The 15,570-nt window shown below is 45.4% G+C and overlaps 2 gene segments (V, D, J or C); both read right to left on the bottom strand.

Moving 5' to 3' along the window:
* Positions 1–1,934: 1,934 nt before the first annotated feature.
* LOC132818589 (immunoglobulin kappa constant-like) lies at positions 1,935–12,762 on the bottom strand. The segment is given in 2 exon segments: positions 1,935–2,682; positions 12,538–12,762. Coding segments are annotated over 2 exon segments (462 nt in total).
* A 216-nt stretch (positions 12,763–12,978) lies between these two features.
* On the bottom strand, positions 12,979–13,711 carry LOC132818590 (immunoglobulin kappa variable 3D-15-like). The segment is given in 2 exon segments: positions 12,979–13,475; positions 13,644–13,711. Coding segments are annotated over 2 exon segments (432 nt in total).
* Between the last annotated feature and the right edge of the window lie 1,859 nt (positions 13,712–15,570).

Here is a 15,570-nt window from a genome sequence, read left to right as displayed (position 1 = left end):
ATAAAGGGGTGGGTTGGAGTGAGGTAGTGAGGTGGTGAGGTGGGGATAGGTTGAGAAAGATAGAGAGAATTACCTGATTTGTTGATGGGAGAAATGAATCCAGAATCATCCCTCCCCTCGACCAACCAGGTCCTATCCTCTACCTGTCTCCACCTATCCCCACCTAACCACCCTGGCCCCACCACTCCCTTTATCTGCAGCTCCCCCAACACCCACCCACCCCACTTCCTGAAGAAAGGTTACACCAAAAACGTCAACATCTCCACCTCCGGAGGTTTCCTGGTTTGCTGTGTTCTCCCAGCCTCCTGCTTGTTAACCTTGGATTCTAGCATTTGCAGTTTTTTTTGTCTCTAATCTCCTCAGGGGCCAGGATGGGTGTGAGGAGATTGGGCTTTGATGGAATTGCCCACAGACTGACGTCAAAAGAAGCAAAGCAAGAAAGGCACGTGGATCAAATACAAGAGAGCAAGTTGTGAGGGAAAACCAATTATTACCAGTTTGACAATTAAAAAGGAGAGAGTGACAACATTGAATTGCTTCTGGTGTCATCCTCTGTGCCCTAACATTTCACTGTGCCAGCTCCACATCCTTCCATTGGCTTTGTCATTGAGAGTCAACAGTTCCCTTCCCACAGCCCTTTTTAAAAAGTCCTGTACCAGAGAGGCAGAGAATATTTCACCTTTTCTGGGAAAGATAGAGAAATATAGGATGTCAAGGAGCAGTTTCTCTGTCTGACAGAAGGATGTGTACCGGCTGTGGATTCTGGAGACAGATCACTGAGATATTCCTCACTCCCATCAACACCTGACTTTATTCTGACATCAGTTTCTATTCTTCATTATAAAGTACCCCCACCAGTTTCAGACTAGACATTTCACACCCAGCCCCCATTTCCTCACATTGGAATCAAGAACCAAACTTGCCCCATCTCAGGATTGCCCTCTGAATGTGGTGTCAGTGTGCTAATGCTGTGTTTGATGAAAGAGCCACAGTGGAATCTGGGACTGAATCCAAGGGGTTTCTGAGCCACCAGCAGCCTCCCCGCTGTGTGAGGGTCTGTTTGGATAAGATTTCAGCCCCATGGTTCCCATTGATACCAAAACCATGGAGTGAGATTGCTGGAGCCACGTGTGGACTGAGGAACACAACAGTCAGGACAATGAGCTGCTCTGGAATCCACCCTGAGCCCTGGGTGATCCTCACTGAGATGGCCCAGGGGCTACAGAATATGACAGCAGAAGGTTTATCATTGATGATCCTCCCCAGCCGTGACTCCCAGATGCCCCCGGATTGAACATTCTCAATCTGACCCCATGGACACACGGGGCAATTCCATCCCATTTGAAGAGGAAAGAAAACCCAGGTCTAATTTATGGAATATGTATTTCTCAAACCCTGTAGAATTGTTATTCTGAGTAACAAGAGCCTGCTGGTCATATTCATAAATACAGGGTTCCCAATGGCACTGGCTCACAAACAGTTGAGTTGAATTTCTTGACCTGGCATCTTGCTGTGCCTAAGGGATGGGTGAGGGAATTTCCATCAGATTATTGTGTTCCCCAGTGTCCCTTCCTGCCTTCCTTCTTTTCTCCATTTATTGGGAAAGAATTCCTTGGGGCCCTGCATTCCTTCTGAAAGAACCCCTCTGGACACAGTTGTAGAATTGCCCTCCTTCTCCAGGGACCCCATTAACTCCTCGATTCTCCCCCTTTTGTTCCAGGCCTTGAAGTTGGAGGTTAACACTTCACACACCTTTCCCTGAAGTTTCAGCTCTGGCCATTCCCAAAGCACACACAGAGACAGAGACTGAATCTTCTTCATCTTTATTCCCATTTCCAGATTAACATGAACAGAAAACAGACTGCAACTAACAGCCCAGACAGAGGAAGCTGCTCAAATTCACAGCCACAATGGAGCTTAAGGAAAACACTTGTGGAGATTTTCTCAATAACATGGGAATCCTGTCCCTTTAAACAGTGACAAAACCTTAAATTGGAACTGGCGGCTGAGCAGGAAGGAGACCTGGTTTACTGAAACAGAGACTTCTGAGGTTCACATTGTTTTGAACAGCTGACAGTTTTCAGCATCTTCGAGAGGTTTTACTTGGCATCACTAGTCTTCACTGTCCAATCAAACACTCCTAGAACAGGGTCAGCATGGGGTATGATACAGAGTAAAGCTTATTTTTGATGATCCCAAAGACCTGCCTTAACCCTTGAACCTCAGACGTGTCTCTGAGCCAGTCCTGAGAAGGAAGAGAATTGAAATTCTGTGCTGGCAATGACCTTTGTCCTGGCAGCTCAGCCCTGTTCTATTTAAAGTTGTGTCTCCTCTGTGGACTGTCTCAAACACTCTACACACATTCTGATCTCCTGATGCTCTTGCTGAGGGGAGACGGGAGGGTCATGTGGGTGAGGGCACAGGAGAAGCGAGCATTGGACTCCCAGTCAGATCCAGAGAGGGTCAGCAGGCTGCTGACACTGTAGGTGCTGTCCGAAGCTCGCAGGTAGTTGCTGGTCTGAACCCCATCCGAAATGACTGCACCATCCTTCTTCCACTGCACCTCCAGCTCATCGGGATAGAAGTGATTGGCAAGGCACACCAGGGTGGCAGTGCCCTTGGCATTGATCTGCTCCGGGGAGGGGGGCAGCAGGGTCAGCTTGGGCTGAGAGTTCTCACGGCCTGAAAGACAAGAGAAACAATTTTAATCCCTGCCATTCAAAGGGATTTCAACTCTGAACCTTCACTGGCAAAACAATCAATTTGAACATTTGTATTCAATACCTAATAAGCCCCATAAAAGGACAGGGCCGTTTAAAATTGGGATGTGAGTGTCAGTGGAAGGGCCAGCATTTATTGCCCATCCCTAATCGCCGCTGAGAAAGTGATGGTGAAAGAGAAGGGACAGTTTTGGACCATCATTTATGGAATGAATGTGGGCAGCTGGAAGGGTTATCAATGGGGGAGCATTTCAGTGACAGTGACCAGAACTCAGTGAGATTGAGAGTAGGGATGTAAATAGAGAACCACGGAACAAATGTAAATGTTTTTATTTGGGAACAAACCATTTTACTAAACTGGGCAGTGATTTGATAAAAGTAGGCTGAAAGACAAAATGCAGGGGTGAGATTTACCAAGACCTGAGGAAAGCAAAGAGCTGACAGGATGAAATGTGTCCAAATGAAGTCAGGGAAATCCCAGTGATGTTTTATAATCACAGAAAGAACAAGAGAATGAAGGAATGTATGAGGCCCATTCGAGAGCAGGAAGGGAACTTGTGTGTGGGGGTGGAAGATGGAGCAATTGTTCCTCATGAAAACTTCCGGTCTGTTTTCACAAAAGAGAGGGACAAAGCAGGAACTGTAATTCAGGAGGAGGACTGTGCAACATTGGAACGGAATCTTTCACATCTGAAAGACTCCCAGTTCATCCAAAGAAAAGAAAGATCCATGCTGTCCCCAAGACATTTGCAGACAGTGTGGAACTTGTTTGGAATGTGCTCACTGTAGGAATGCAGGAAATGTGAAAGCCAGATTGTACACAGCAAGATCCCACAAGTAACAATGAACCAAGGAACATTTTGAGTGATGTTTGTTCAGGGATAAATATCAGCCTGAATATGATTCAAAGAAAAAGTAACTGGAACAGTTGGATGGAAAATGAGAAAATGAAAGTTAAAGGAGAAGGGAGAGTTACTGGATAGTGATGGGATTGATTGTTACCAGAAAATAAAAGGAAAGGACAGAGTATTGTGAATGTCTTATTGTACTAAGGAAACTTAAAAGTGCAGGGAAGCTCAATACTAGAACAAACTCAAAGGCTTTGTCTCTTAATGCATGACCGATTCGGAATAATGTAGACAAAGTGGTACCACACAAACCAAGGTAAATCAAGCTTCGAGGAATTTAAACTGTTTGAAGAAGGTAGGGGCTCAGGACACTTTATTAAAGTATCCAGACCAAGTACTAGGATAGAGAGTATGGAAAGGATGAGGAATCGAACTTGAGGCCCCGCAGGGTGGAATGGTGGATCAGTGGTTAGCACTGCTGTCTCACAGCTCCGGAGACACAGACTCAATTCCAACTGACTATCTGTGTGTTGTTTATACATTCTCCCCGTGTCTACTTGGGTTTCCTCCCATTGTCACAAAGATGTGTAGGTTAGGAGGATTATCCATGGGAATGGTAGGGTGGGTGGGATGCTATTTCGAGTGTCAGGCTGGGCTGAATGGCCTGCTTCCACACTGTAGGAATACTATGAATTCTAAAAGAGATAACTATGAGAAGGAGTAAAAAGTGAGGTCTGCAGATGCTGGAGATCAGAGCTGAAAATGTGTTGCTGGTTAAAGCGCAGCAGGTCAGGCAGCATCCAAGGAACAGGGAATTCGACGTTTCGGGTACAAGCCCTTCATCAGATGAAAGGCTTGTGCCCGAAACGTCGAATTTCCTGTTCCTTGGATGTTGCCTGACCTTCTGCGCTTTAACCAGCAACACATTTTCAACTATGACAAGGAGGCAGTCAATGCATGACTGAGGGTGTTGTACTTCGATGTATGGAGTATGTGAAACAAGGTAAATGAGCCTGTAGCGCAGGGACGTGGCTGCAAGGGGATCAGGGCTGGGGACTAAATATCCAAGGATGCACATCCTATTGAAAGGAAATGCAAGGGGATAGAGGGTCAAGTGTGAAGGAAGGACTGAAGATAATCCTTATTAGTCAGGATATGGTCTTGGGGAGACTGATGGTATCAAAACTTGGTAAGTCCCCAGGGCCTGATGCTCTGCAACTCAGAGTCCTTAAGAAAGTGGGTGTAGAAATAATGGGCACATTTGTGATCATTTTCTGGCATTCTGTCGATTCTGACAGAGTTCCAATGGACTGGACAGTATCCAATATAACCCCACTTTTTACTAAAAGGAGGGAGAGTGAAAATGAGGAATTATACATGAGGAAAACACCAGAGTCAGTTATTAAAGATACAATAACCGAGCATTTGGAAAGCAGTGACAGGATCGGTCCAAGTCAGCATGGATTTACGAAAGGGAAATCAGGCCTGACACATCTTCCGGAAGGTTTTGAGGATGTGATCAGCTGAGAGTGGACAAGGCTGAATCAGTGGACAACAAAACAAAAAAAAAATGATGAAACATTTTAGCAAATCTGGCAGCATCTGTGGAGAACAATCGAAGTTAGAGTTTCGAATTGAGTGACCCTCCCTCAGAACTCAGTGGATATTGTGTATCTGGAATTTCAAAAGGCTTTTGACAAGGTCCCATACATGAGATTAGTGAGTTACATTAAACCACATGGTATTGGATGTAATGTATTGACATGGAGAGAGAACTCGTTGCCAGATAGAAAGCAGAGAGTTGGAATAAATGGGTCCTTCTCAGAGTGGCAGGCAGTGGTGAGTGGGGTACTGCAGGGGTTCAGTGCTGGGACCCCAGCTGTTCACAATATACATAAATGACATGGACAAAGGTATTGAATGCAATCCATGCAAACTTGCAGATGACATGAAGCTGGGTGACAGTGTGTGGTGTGAGGAGGATGCTAAGAGGCTGCAGCGTTACTTGGACAGGCTGGCTAAGTGGACAAATGCTTGGCAAATGCAATATAATGTGGGTAAATGTGAGATCATCCACTTTGGTGGTAAACAGGAAGTCAAATTATTAATAAATGGTGAAAGTTTAGGAAAACGTGAGGTGCAATGAGAGCTGGGTGTCATGGTGGAACAGTCACTGAAAGGGGGCACGCACGTGCAGCAGGCAGTGAGGAAAGCTAATGGCATGTTGGCCTTCACAGTGAGAGGATTTGTGTATTGGAGTAAGGACTTCTTGCAGAATTAAACAGGGCCTTGGTGAGGCCTCACCTTGAGTATTGTGCGCAATTTTAGTCTCCTAGTCTGAGGAAGGACATTCTTGCTATTGAGGGAGCCCGGCGAAGGTGCATGAGACTGATTCCTGGGACAGCAGGACTGACATATGATTGACTGGGCTTGTACTCACTGGGATTTAGAAGAATGAGGGGAATCTCACAGAAACATGTAAAATCCTGATGGGACTTGACAGGCTCGATGCTGGAAGAATGTTCCCGATATTAGAGAAATCCAAAACTCGGCTTCAAAGATCACAAATAAGGTTAGGTTATTCAGATGTTGTGAACCTGTGGAATTCTCTACCACAGAAAGCTCATGGGGGCAGTTTGTTAGACATATATCAAGAGGAATGTGGCACTTGCAGCTAAAAGGATCAAGGGATATTGGGGAGAGTGGGAATGGGAATCGGAGATTGCATAATCAGTAATGATCATATTGAACGGTGGTGCAGGCTCTCAGGGCTAAATAGCCTGTTCCTGCAGCTATTTTCTATGTTTTTACGTTCCTCGTGATCAGTAGATGGGCAAGTTGGGGAGTGGGTTTACTCTGTCAGTTAGAATTGAAGTTACATCGACAGCAAGAGGAAATATAATGTTAGAGTGCATAGAATCTGTGTGAGTCAATTTAAGAAACCACAAAGGAACAAAGAACCTGATGGGAATTATGTACAAACCTCCTTGCAGTAATCGGGACGTGGATCAGAAAATAAATCAGGAGACAGAAAAGGCATGTAAGAAAGGGATTATTACAATAGTTGTGGGGACTGCAATATGCAGGTGAACTGGGAAAGTCAGGTTGGGAATGGATCTCAAGGAAGGGAATTCATGGAATGTCTACGAGAGGCTTTTTCGGAATAGTTTGTGGTAGATCCCCTAGGAAACAGGTAATTCTGGATTCGGTGATGTGTAATGAGGCAGCTCTGATTGGGGAACTGAAGGTGAATGAACCCTGAGGGGGCAGTGACCATAATGTGTTAGAATTCACCCTGCAGTTCGAGAGGGAGATGCTGGAATTCTATGTAATAAGAGGAGTTAATGACAAGTTAGACAAAGGAGAACCAATCAACATGATCTATTTGGATTTCTAGAAGGCCTTTGACAAGTTGCCACACAGGAGGCTGCTAAATAACATAAGAGCCCATGGGGTTTGGGGCCCGGTACTGACATGGATAGAGAGCGGGAATAAATGGGTCTTTTGCAGGATGGCAGCTGGTGCCTCGTGCAGTTCAGCAGGGGGCAGTGTTGGGACTTCAGCTGATCATGTAACAATTAATTATATATCAACGATCTGGGAAAAGGAACTGAGGGCATTGTTCCTAAATTTGCTGATGACACAAAGATGAGGTGAGGGACAGGGAGAGTTGAGGAAGCAGGGAGGCTGCAGAAGGACTTGGAAAGGCTCAGAGAGTGGGCAACGAAGTGGCAGATGGAATACAATATGGGAATGTGTGAGGTTATGCAGCTTGGTTGGAAGAACAGAAGCTCAAACTGTTTTCTAAATGGGGAAATTCAGAATTCTCAAGTACAAAGGGACTTGGAAGTCCTCTTTCAGGTTACTCTGAAGGTGAACATTTTGGTTCAGTTGGCAATTAGGAAGACAAATGCAATGTTATCATTCATTTCAACTGAGTTAGAATACAAGAACAGGTATGTCCTGCTGAGGCTGTATGAGACTCTGGTCAGACTGCATTTGGAATATTGTGAACAGTTTTGGGACCTGTATCTAAGGAGGGATGTGCTTGTATTAGAGGAGATCCAGAGGACGTTTATAAGAATGACCCTGGGGGTGACAGCCTGGTCTGATGAGGAGCGGTTGAGGACTCTGGATGTGTACTTGATGGAGTTCAGAAGGACATGGGGAGATCACATTGACACTTACAGAATACTGAGAGGCCTGGATAGAATGGACGTGGAGAAGATGTTTCCACAAGGAAGAGAAAATTGGACCAGTGGGCACAGCCACAGAGTTAAAGGATAACCAGTTGCTGTGGTGGTGAAGTCATTGAGTGCATTTAGGACAGGCATTGGTAGGTTCTTGACTGGAAAGGCAATCAAACATAATGGTAAGAAGGGAAGACAATGGTCGTGAGAAACACATCAGCCATGACCAAATGGCACAGCAGACTTGATGGGGCGAATGGCCTAATTCTGATATTTTTGAAGAGACTCTGCAAAACCCAAGAACACTGAGAGCACTGGATTGTGAGCCCTGCTGGAGCTGTTTGTCATCAGAACTTTGCCAAGAGGTAATCAGGGAATGGAGAAAAGTTCATCTTGTTCCATGTGGGAACTTCAGAATGCTTCCCCGGTCTTGGAATACCATGATTACAGGAAGTGTGATCAGTGACAGCAGTTGGAGCTCCGGGTTTCGGAGCTTGAGCAGCAGCTGGTGTCAGTGCGGAGCGTCCGTGAGGCTGAGAGGTCCGTGAAGAGCACGTTTCTAGATGTGGTCACTCTGCAGCTTCAGAGTATGCAGGGAGAGAGGGAATGGGGGAGCAGCAGACAGTCCAAAAGGACCAGGCAGCTAGTACAGGGATACCCTGAGTGCATTCCTCTCTCCAATTAGGATTCAGTTCAGAATCCTGATGAGAATGATGGTTCATCTGGGTAATGCAGCCAGAGTCAAGTCTATGGCACCACTGTGGTGGTGGGGGGCTCAGCTGTACCAGGGGGAGGGCACAAGGAAGACTGGAAGAGCGATAGTGAGAAGAGATTCGAGAGTGAGGACAATCGATAGGTGTTTGTGCAGCTGCAGATGGGAATCCAGGATGGCGTGTTGTCTCCCTGGTGCCAGGGTCAAGGATGTCACTGAGCTGCTGTAGAGCATCCTGAGGGGAGAGGGGGAACAGACAACAGTCTTGGTCCACATCGGTCCCAGTGACAGAGGGAGGAAAGGGATGTGGTCCTGCAGTCAGAATTTAGGGAGCTCGGGAGGAAATTAGCAGCAGGAGCTCAAAAGTAGGAATCTCTGGATTACTCCCAGCAACCAATGCAAGTGAGAATAGGAATAGGAGGATAAGACAGGTGAATGTGAGGCTGAAAAGATGGTCCAGGAGGGAGGGTTTGAGATATTGGACATTGGGAATGATTCCAGGGGAGGTGCGACCTCTATAGACTGGATGGGTTGCTCCTGAACAGAGCAGGAATTGAGCTTCTTGAGGTGTGACTTGCTTGTGCTGTTGGGGAGGGATTAAACCAATTTGGCAGGTCTGAGTGAACCAGGAGGTAATATCAGGGAGGAACACCAAGGAAGACAGAAACCTGGGAGATAGATACACGAGAATAAGGAATAGTAACTTCTTGGGCAAGGTCAGAGTGAGGGAGAGAGTAATAAATTCTAAATCCGGTTGACTGTATGGGACTGCACACATGGACAACTGGTTAGTAAGGTTAGATCAAATGGGATCCAGGGCAAGCAAGCCAATTGGTACAAAATTGGTTTGATGGTTGGAGACAGAGAGTGGTGGTAGAAAGTTATTATTCAGACTGGAAGACTGTGACCAGCGGTGTGGCAAAAGGATTGGTTCGGGGTTCATCATTGTTCATCATTTAAAGAAACAAATAAGATTGGAGAGTTACAGACACAGATATTCCTGGATACAAAGCATTTAGGAAAGATAGGAAAGTGGGGGAAGAGTGAGAGGTGTGGGATTGGTTAAGGAGATCGGTGCAGAGCTGGAGAAAGAGGATGTCCCAGAGCGGTCAAGGACAGAACCGATTTGGTTCAAGATCAGAAACAAAATGTGCAATCAGTTTTTTCAGTGCAGTCTGTAGGTCACTGACTAGTGGGAAGGATGGAGAGGAACAAACCTGGAAGGAATTTACAGTGAAGTGCAAACATTAGGGGGACTTTAGTTATCAGAATATAGAATGGGATAGGAGCAGTGTGAAGGACAAAGAGGGCCAGAGTTGTGAGATTGTGCTCAGTGATTTTTCTTCAGCCGTATGTTTCCTGGTGAATGGGAGTGGATGCTCTGCTAGACCTGGATCTTGGGAGTGAGGAGGCTCAAGTGGATCAAGTGTCAGTGAGAGGACATTTAGAGAAGAGTGATCATTGTATCACAAGGTTTAGGGAGACAGTGGAAAAGGACAAAGGACAATCCAGAGTAAAGTCAGGACCATGGATCATATCCCACGTATCACCTCCAAATGTCTCACACTTAGAAATTTTCATTTCTTTTTCAAACAAAATATGGATGAGTCACAAATCTAATATTTTACCGCAATATTTACAGTTGAGAAAGACATGGAAGTGAAGAAATTTGGGAAATAACTGTTGATGTCTTGAGAAGAGTCCATATTACAGACGAAGAGGTGCTGTAATCTGTTCTTAAAACTCATTAAAGTAGATAAATCCCCAGGACCGGATCAGGTCTATCCCAGCAGTTTCTGGGAAACTTGGGAAGAGACAGCGATGCCCCTTGCAGAGATGTTTGTATCATCAATAGCCACGGGTGATGTGCTGGAAGACTGGAGCTTGAATGATGTTGTGCTGTTAGTTAATAAAGTCTGCAAGGTGAGTCTGATACCAGTGGTGAGTAAGTTATTGAAGGGATTTTGAAAGATAGGATCTACACACATTTGAAAAGACAAGGATCGATTAGGAATAATCCACATGGCTTTGTAAGTGGGAAATTGTGTCACAAATTTGATTGAGTTTTTTGAAGACATGACCAAGTTAATAACTGAAGGCAGAGTGGTAGACATTGTCTACATGGACTTTAGCAAGGCCTTTGACAAGTTCCCGCAAGGTTACATCAAATGGAATCCAGGGAGAGCAAGCCAATTGGTAAAAATTGGTTTGATGGTTGGAGACAGAGAGTGGTGGTAGAAGGTTATTGTTCAGACTGGAACCCTGTGACCAGCGGTGTGGTAAAAAGTTGGTTCGGGGTTCATCATTGTTCGTCATTTATAGAAAATATTTGAATGAAAATATAGGAAGTATGGTTTGTGAGTTTGCAGATGACACCAAAATTGGTGGCATAGTGGGCAGTGACGAAGGCTATTTGAGAGCATATTTACATTCCATATTGAGATAATAGGCAGGTGTTAAATTTTGGTACAAAAGCTAGGCCAGGGTTTACACAGTTAATTATGGGGCAATGGGGAGTGTTGTCAAACAGGGAAATCAAGGGGTGGAGGCATATAATGCCTTGAAACTGGAGTCACATGTCGGCAGGGTGGTGAAGAAAGCATTTGGTTACACTTGCCAGTCAGAGCATTGGGTATAGGAGTTGGTCAGGCCACATTTCTGGTCACGCTGCTATTGGAAGGCTGTCATTAAACTGGAGAGGGTGTAAAAAGGATGACAAGGATGTCACCGAGACTGGAGGGTTTGAGTTATAAGGAGAGGCTGGTTAGGCCTGGGCTATTTTCTTGGAAGGTCAGAGGCTACGGGGTGACATTTTAAAGGTTTATAAAATCATAATGGGCATAGATAAGGTGACCAGTCAAGGTCTTTTCCCCAGGATAGGGGAGTCCAAAACTAGAGGACAGACATTTAAGGTTAGAGGGGAAAGATTCAAAAGGGACCTGAGGTGCATCTCTTTCACTTAGAGGGCAGTGCGTGTATGAATGAACTGTGAGAGGAGGTTGTAGAGGCGAGTCTGATTATAACATGGATAGGAAAGGTCGACAGAAATTTTAGCCACATGCAGGCAAACAGGACTATAGGGAATAGATAAGGTGAATATTTCACGAAGGAAGTGAATATTTTGCAGATATGTTAAAAAAAACCGTGGAAGTTTCAAGGATGAGTAATGCCAGTTATGAAAATACAACGGAGAAATTTGGACTGTCTTCCTTGGAGAAGAGAAGGCTGAGAGGAGATGTATTTGAGGAATTCAACATCAGGAGGGGTCTGGACAGAGTAAACAGGGAGAAAATGTTCCCAATTGAGAAAGGATTGAGAGGAGAGACCACAGATTGAAAGTAATTGGTAAAAGAAACAAAAGTGGGATGAAGAAAAATATTTTCAGCCAGTGGGTGGTTAAGGTGTGGAATGCGCTGCCTGAGAGTGTGGTGGAGGCAGCTTCAATGAAACATTCCGAAGGGAATGAGACTGTTATCTGAAAAGGAACAATGTGCAGGGTGACAGGGAGAAGGCAGGAGAATGACACTCAGTGTATTGCTCATTCGGAGAGCTGGTGCAGACAGGATGGACGGAATGGCCTCCGTGTGCACTGTTACAATTCTGTGATTGTGTGATTGAGCAGAGTTAAAGCTGGGAGAGGTGGGAGCTCAGTGTCTCACTGTGCTGCTGCTGCTGCTGCTGCTGCTGCTGCTGAGGTCAGTGAGATCAGAGACTGGGACAGGGAGCCAGAGCTCACATCAAACTCTGCCCCGTGTCTGTCACACTGAGACTGGCAGGAGGCTACTCACTGATTTCACTCCATGCTGCAGGAATGGGACCACAGGCTGCAAATGGACAGAGCTCCTCCACACGGTGAGTAAAACTTACTGACTTATATCTTGCTGCTTAAAGAGAGCAATGGAACTAAATAAATACAGCTAGACACCCTGTTAGACACAGTGCTCCTCAATCAATTATTTCATTCACTGCAGCTTCTCACTAACACCTTGAACAATTCAGCATTTGTATTTTAGAAATTGTGTTTCAGTATTGACAGGGTTAATAACAGAGGATTGAGGTTTACTTACTCAGTCTGAGCTTGGTTCCTTTACCGAACGTGTACCACAGTGAGAGCACCCAGTGCAGAGGCTGTACAAAAACCTTAGCTCTCTGCTTCCCTCTGTCACTCTCACCCTCTTCCTTTCTCTCTCTGTCACTCATTCACTTTCACCTTCTCCCTGTCCCCCTTTGTCTGTCACTTACTCTCACCTTCTCACTGTCTTTCTCACTGTCACCTATGTCTTTTATCTCTGTTTTTCTCAAACTGTTTCTCTCTTTCTGTTGAGTCCCTGTCTCTCTGTCTGGGCTGTGTCCAGCTGGGTTTGGGAGGTTTGTGAACTTTATTTTTCACAGTTCACCCTTGCAGTTGCTCTTCACATGTGCTTATATGTTTAATAAGGAAACTCGAGGCTTTAAGTGAGCAGTGAATACCACAGGGACTGAATAGTGACAAGCCTGGCATGGAGCTAATTTGTTAAGTTTTGTTTATATATAACTGTGACTGTGTGTTCATTATTATATATTATGTATGGTGGTGGGATGTGTCAGGGCAGGAGGTGGGACTTTGTGTCCATTATTATATATTATATATAGCAGTGGGATGTGTCAGTACAGGCAGTGGTGCTGTGTGTATTGAGGTTTTTGTATGGCTCTGTATCACTGTGCCAAGGCCAGCTCCTACTTTGCTGACAGTAATAGTCAGCAACATCCTCATTCTGAACGTTGGTGATTGTCAGGGTGAAGTGTGTGATGGACACTTCTGTCCCGGTGAATCTGTCGGAGACTCCTGTGTTTCGTATTACTGCATTGTAGATCAGGAGAGAGGGTTTCTGTCCTTCTCGCTGCTGGAACCATTCAACATCAGTCGTGGCACTCTGACTGGATTTACAGGTGAGTGTTGCGGTCTGGCCCAGTCCCACTGACAGCACCGGGGGAGACTGGGTCATGATGATGTCTCCGCTGATACCTGAGGGGTCAGAGAGAAACACAGTGAAATCAGAACTTTCAAAAAAAGAGCATGTCAAATGAGAAATTGTTGAAGACACTGAGCATTTTCCCTTCAATCACAATCTGTGGAACTGAAGTAAAATGGAGGGCTAAAGATTCAGGTTGGAAGGAGAGATTGCTGATGTACCTGCGATGCAGAATGCCAGGGGCCAGACCAACTCGATGTGTGAAATCATGGTGTGTGCTGCTGTCCCTGTGCCTGGTTCCTGATAAACTCTCCCTTCACTGGGCTCTGCTTTATAAAGCTGCAGCCTGTGAGAGTCTGACTGGGTGTTCCTCAGTATGTAAATGACATCGGGCAGAGAGAGCCATGTCAGCCCCTCACACTTCCTCTTCTCTCTCTCTCTCTCTTTCTCTCTCTCTCTCTCTCTTGCTCATCCTTCCGAACTTTCTCCATCCCTTTTCCATTTTCTCTCTTTCTCCCCTTTCTCTTGTATATATTCTGTCATTCATTGACTTACTCCCTCTTTTTCTATTCCATTTCCGACTCTGTCCTCTCCCAATTATATAACCACTTATATCTTTCCCTTTTTCCATGTGTGTTTGACACTCTGTTTATCTCCCTTTCCTTCTGTGTTGGTTGATCTCTCTCTCTCTGTCTCTTATCATCTGTTGGTCTCCTTCACTTATCTATCTACCTGTTTCCTCACTTGTTCTCTCCTCATACCCTCAATCTCTCATTCTCTCATTCTCTCTTTGTTTATGTCCCTCCCTCCTGTCACTCTCTAATTGATCTCTATAGCAGGCGCTATTCTGGTATATTGGAACACTGAGTCCTGGGGTAGCTGTTAAATGCCTTGTCCTCTCACTCAATCTCACAATGTGAACCTCTCTCTCTCTCTCTCTCTCTTTCTCTTTGTGTGTTTTCTGTCCCTCTCTCAATCAGAAGCTCAATGACATGAACAGCATTAAACAAATCTATCCAGGTCATCAATGATCTAACAATACTAATCCCAGCTTGGCATTGAGGGAGACGATCATCCATGATCATATTGAATGATAGAGCAGCCTCACAGGGCGAAACCCCAACCCTAACCCTACTCCTTCTCCCTGTTTCTATCTTTGTCCGTCTGTGTTATCTTAAATCTGCCCTGGGTATTGATTCCTCTACTTATGGAAAAATTGCCTTCCTGTCCACTCTATCTCTGCCCCTCATAATCTTATAGCCCTTTAGCAGGTTCCCTCTCAACCTTCACTGCTCCAAGAGAAACAATCCCAGCCTTTCCAATCCTTCCTCATAGCTCAGACCCTCCAGGCCAGGCAGCATCCTGGGAAATCTGCTCTGCATCCTCTTGAGTACAGTCATATCCTTCTCATAATGTGGTGACCAGAACCTGTCTGTCTGTCTGTCTGTCTCTCTCACTCGATTCCCTTTACCCCTAGTCTCACACTCACTCTGTCTTTTTCTCTCTCCTTTCTATTCTTCTCTCTCAGTCACACTGTCCCATACCCTATCTCTCTCTCTCTCTCTCTCTATTCTTTAACCTTACCATCTCTATCTCCCTCTATTTTGCTCTCTCTCTCCTTTTACTCATCTTACATTGCCTCAGACTCTCTCTATCCCTTTCTCGCTTTCACACTCTGTCCTTCTATCTCTCTGTCACACACACACACACACACACACACACACACACACACACACACACACACACACACACACACACACACACACACACACCCTGCCTTTCTCTTTCTCAGAATGTCCCAGTTGGCAACTCTGCCTCACTAATGGATGTTAACTCTTGACCACAGAAGCATGTCTTTTCCTGGAGTAAGGCCCCATTTCTCACATTGACTACGCATCAGCCTGTCTCAGGAAGATGGACAGATTCTTGTCAAATGAAAGGCATTTCTGTGCTGTTGGCCCATTCTCACTGGTTTGGACACAAAGCTCATTCCATGAAGGCCCAGCAGAGAGAGGAGATCCTCAGGCCATCAGTGTGAGCTGGACGGACAGGACAGACTCTGACCCACTGATCCATCCACAACATTGTCCAATCTCTTCCCTTCTCTTTCCCCTTCCACAATCAGGTTCTGGGATGAAACCAGGACCC

The sequence above is a fragment of the Hemiscyllium ocellatum genome, chromosome 9, assembly GCF_020745735.1.
Source record: "Hemiscyllium ocellatum isolate sHemOce1 chromosome 9, sHemOce1.pat.X.cur, whole genome shotgun sequence".
In the NCBI taxonomy this organism is placed as follows: domain Eukaryota; kingdom Metazoa; phylum Chordata; class Chondrichthyes; order Orectolobiformes; family Hemiscylliidae; genus Hemiscyllium; species Hemiscyllium ocellatum.
The sequence above is the reverse complement of the archived record's forward strand: the minus strand, read 5'-3'. Positions and strand labels throughout refer to the sequence as shown.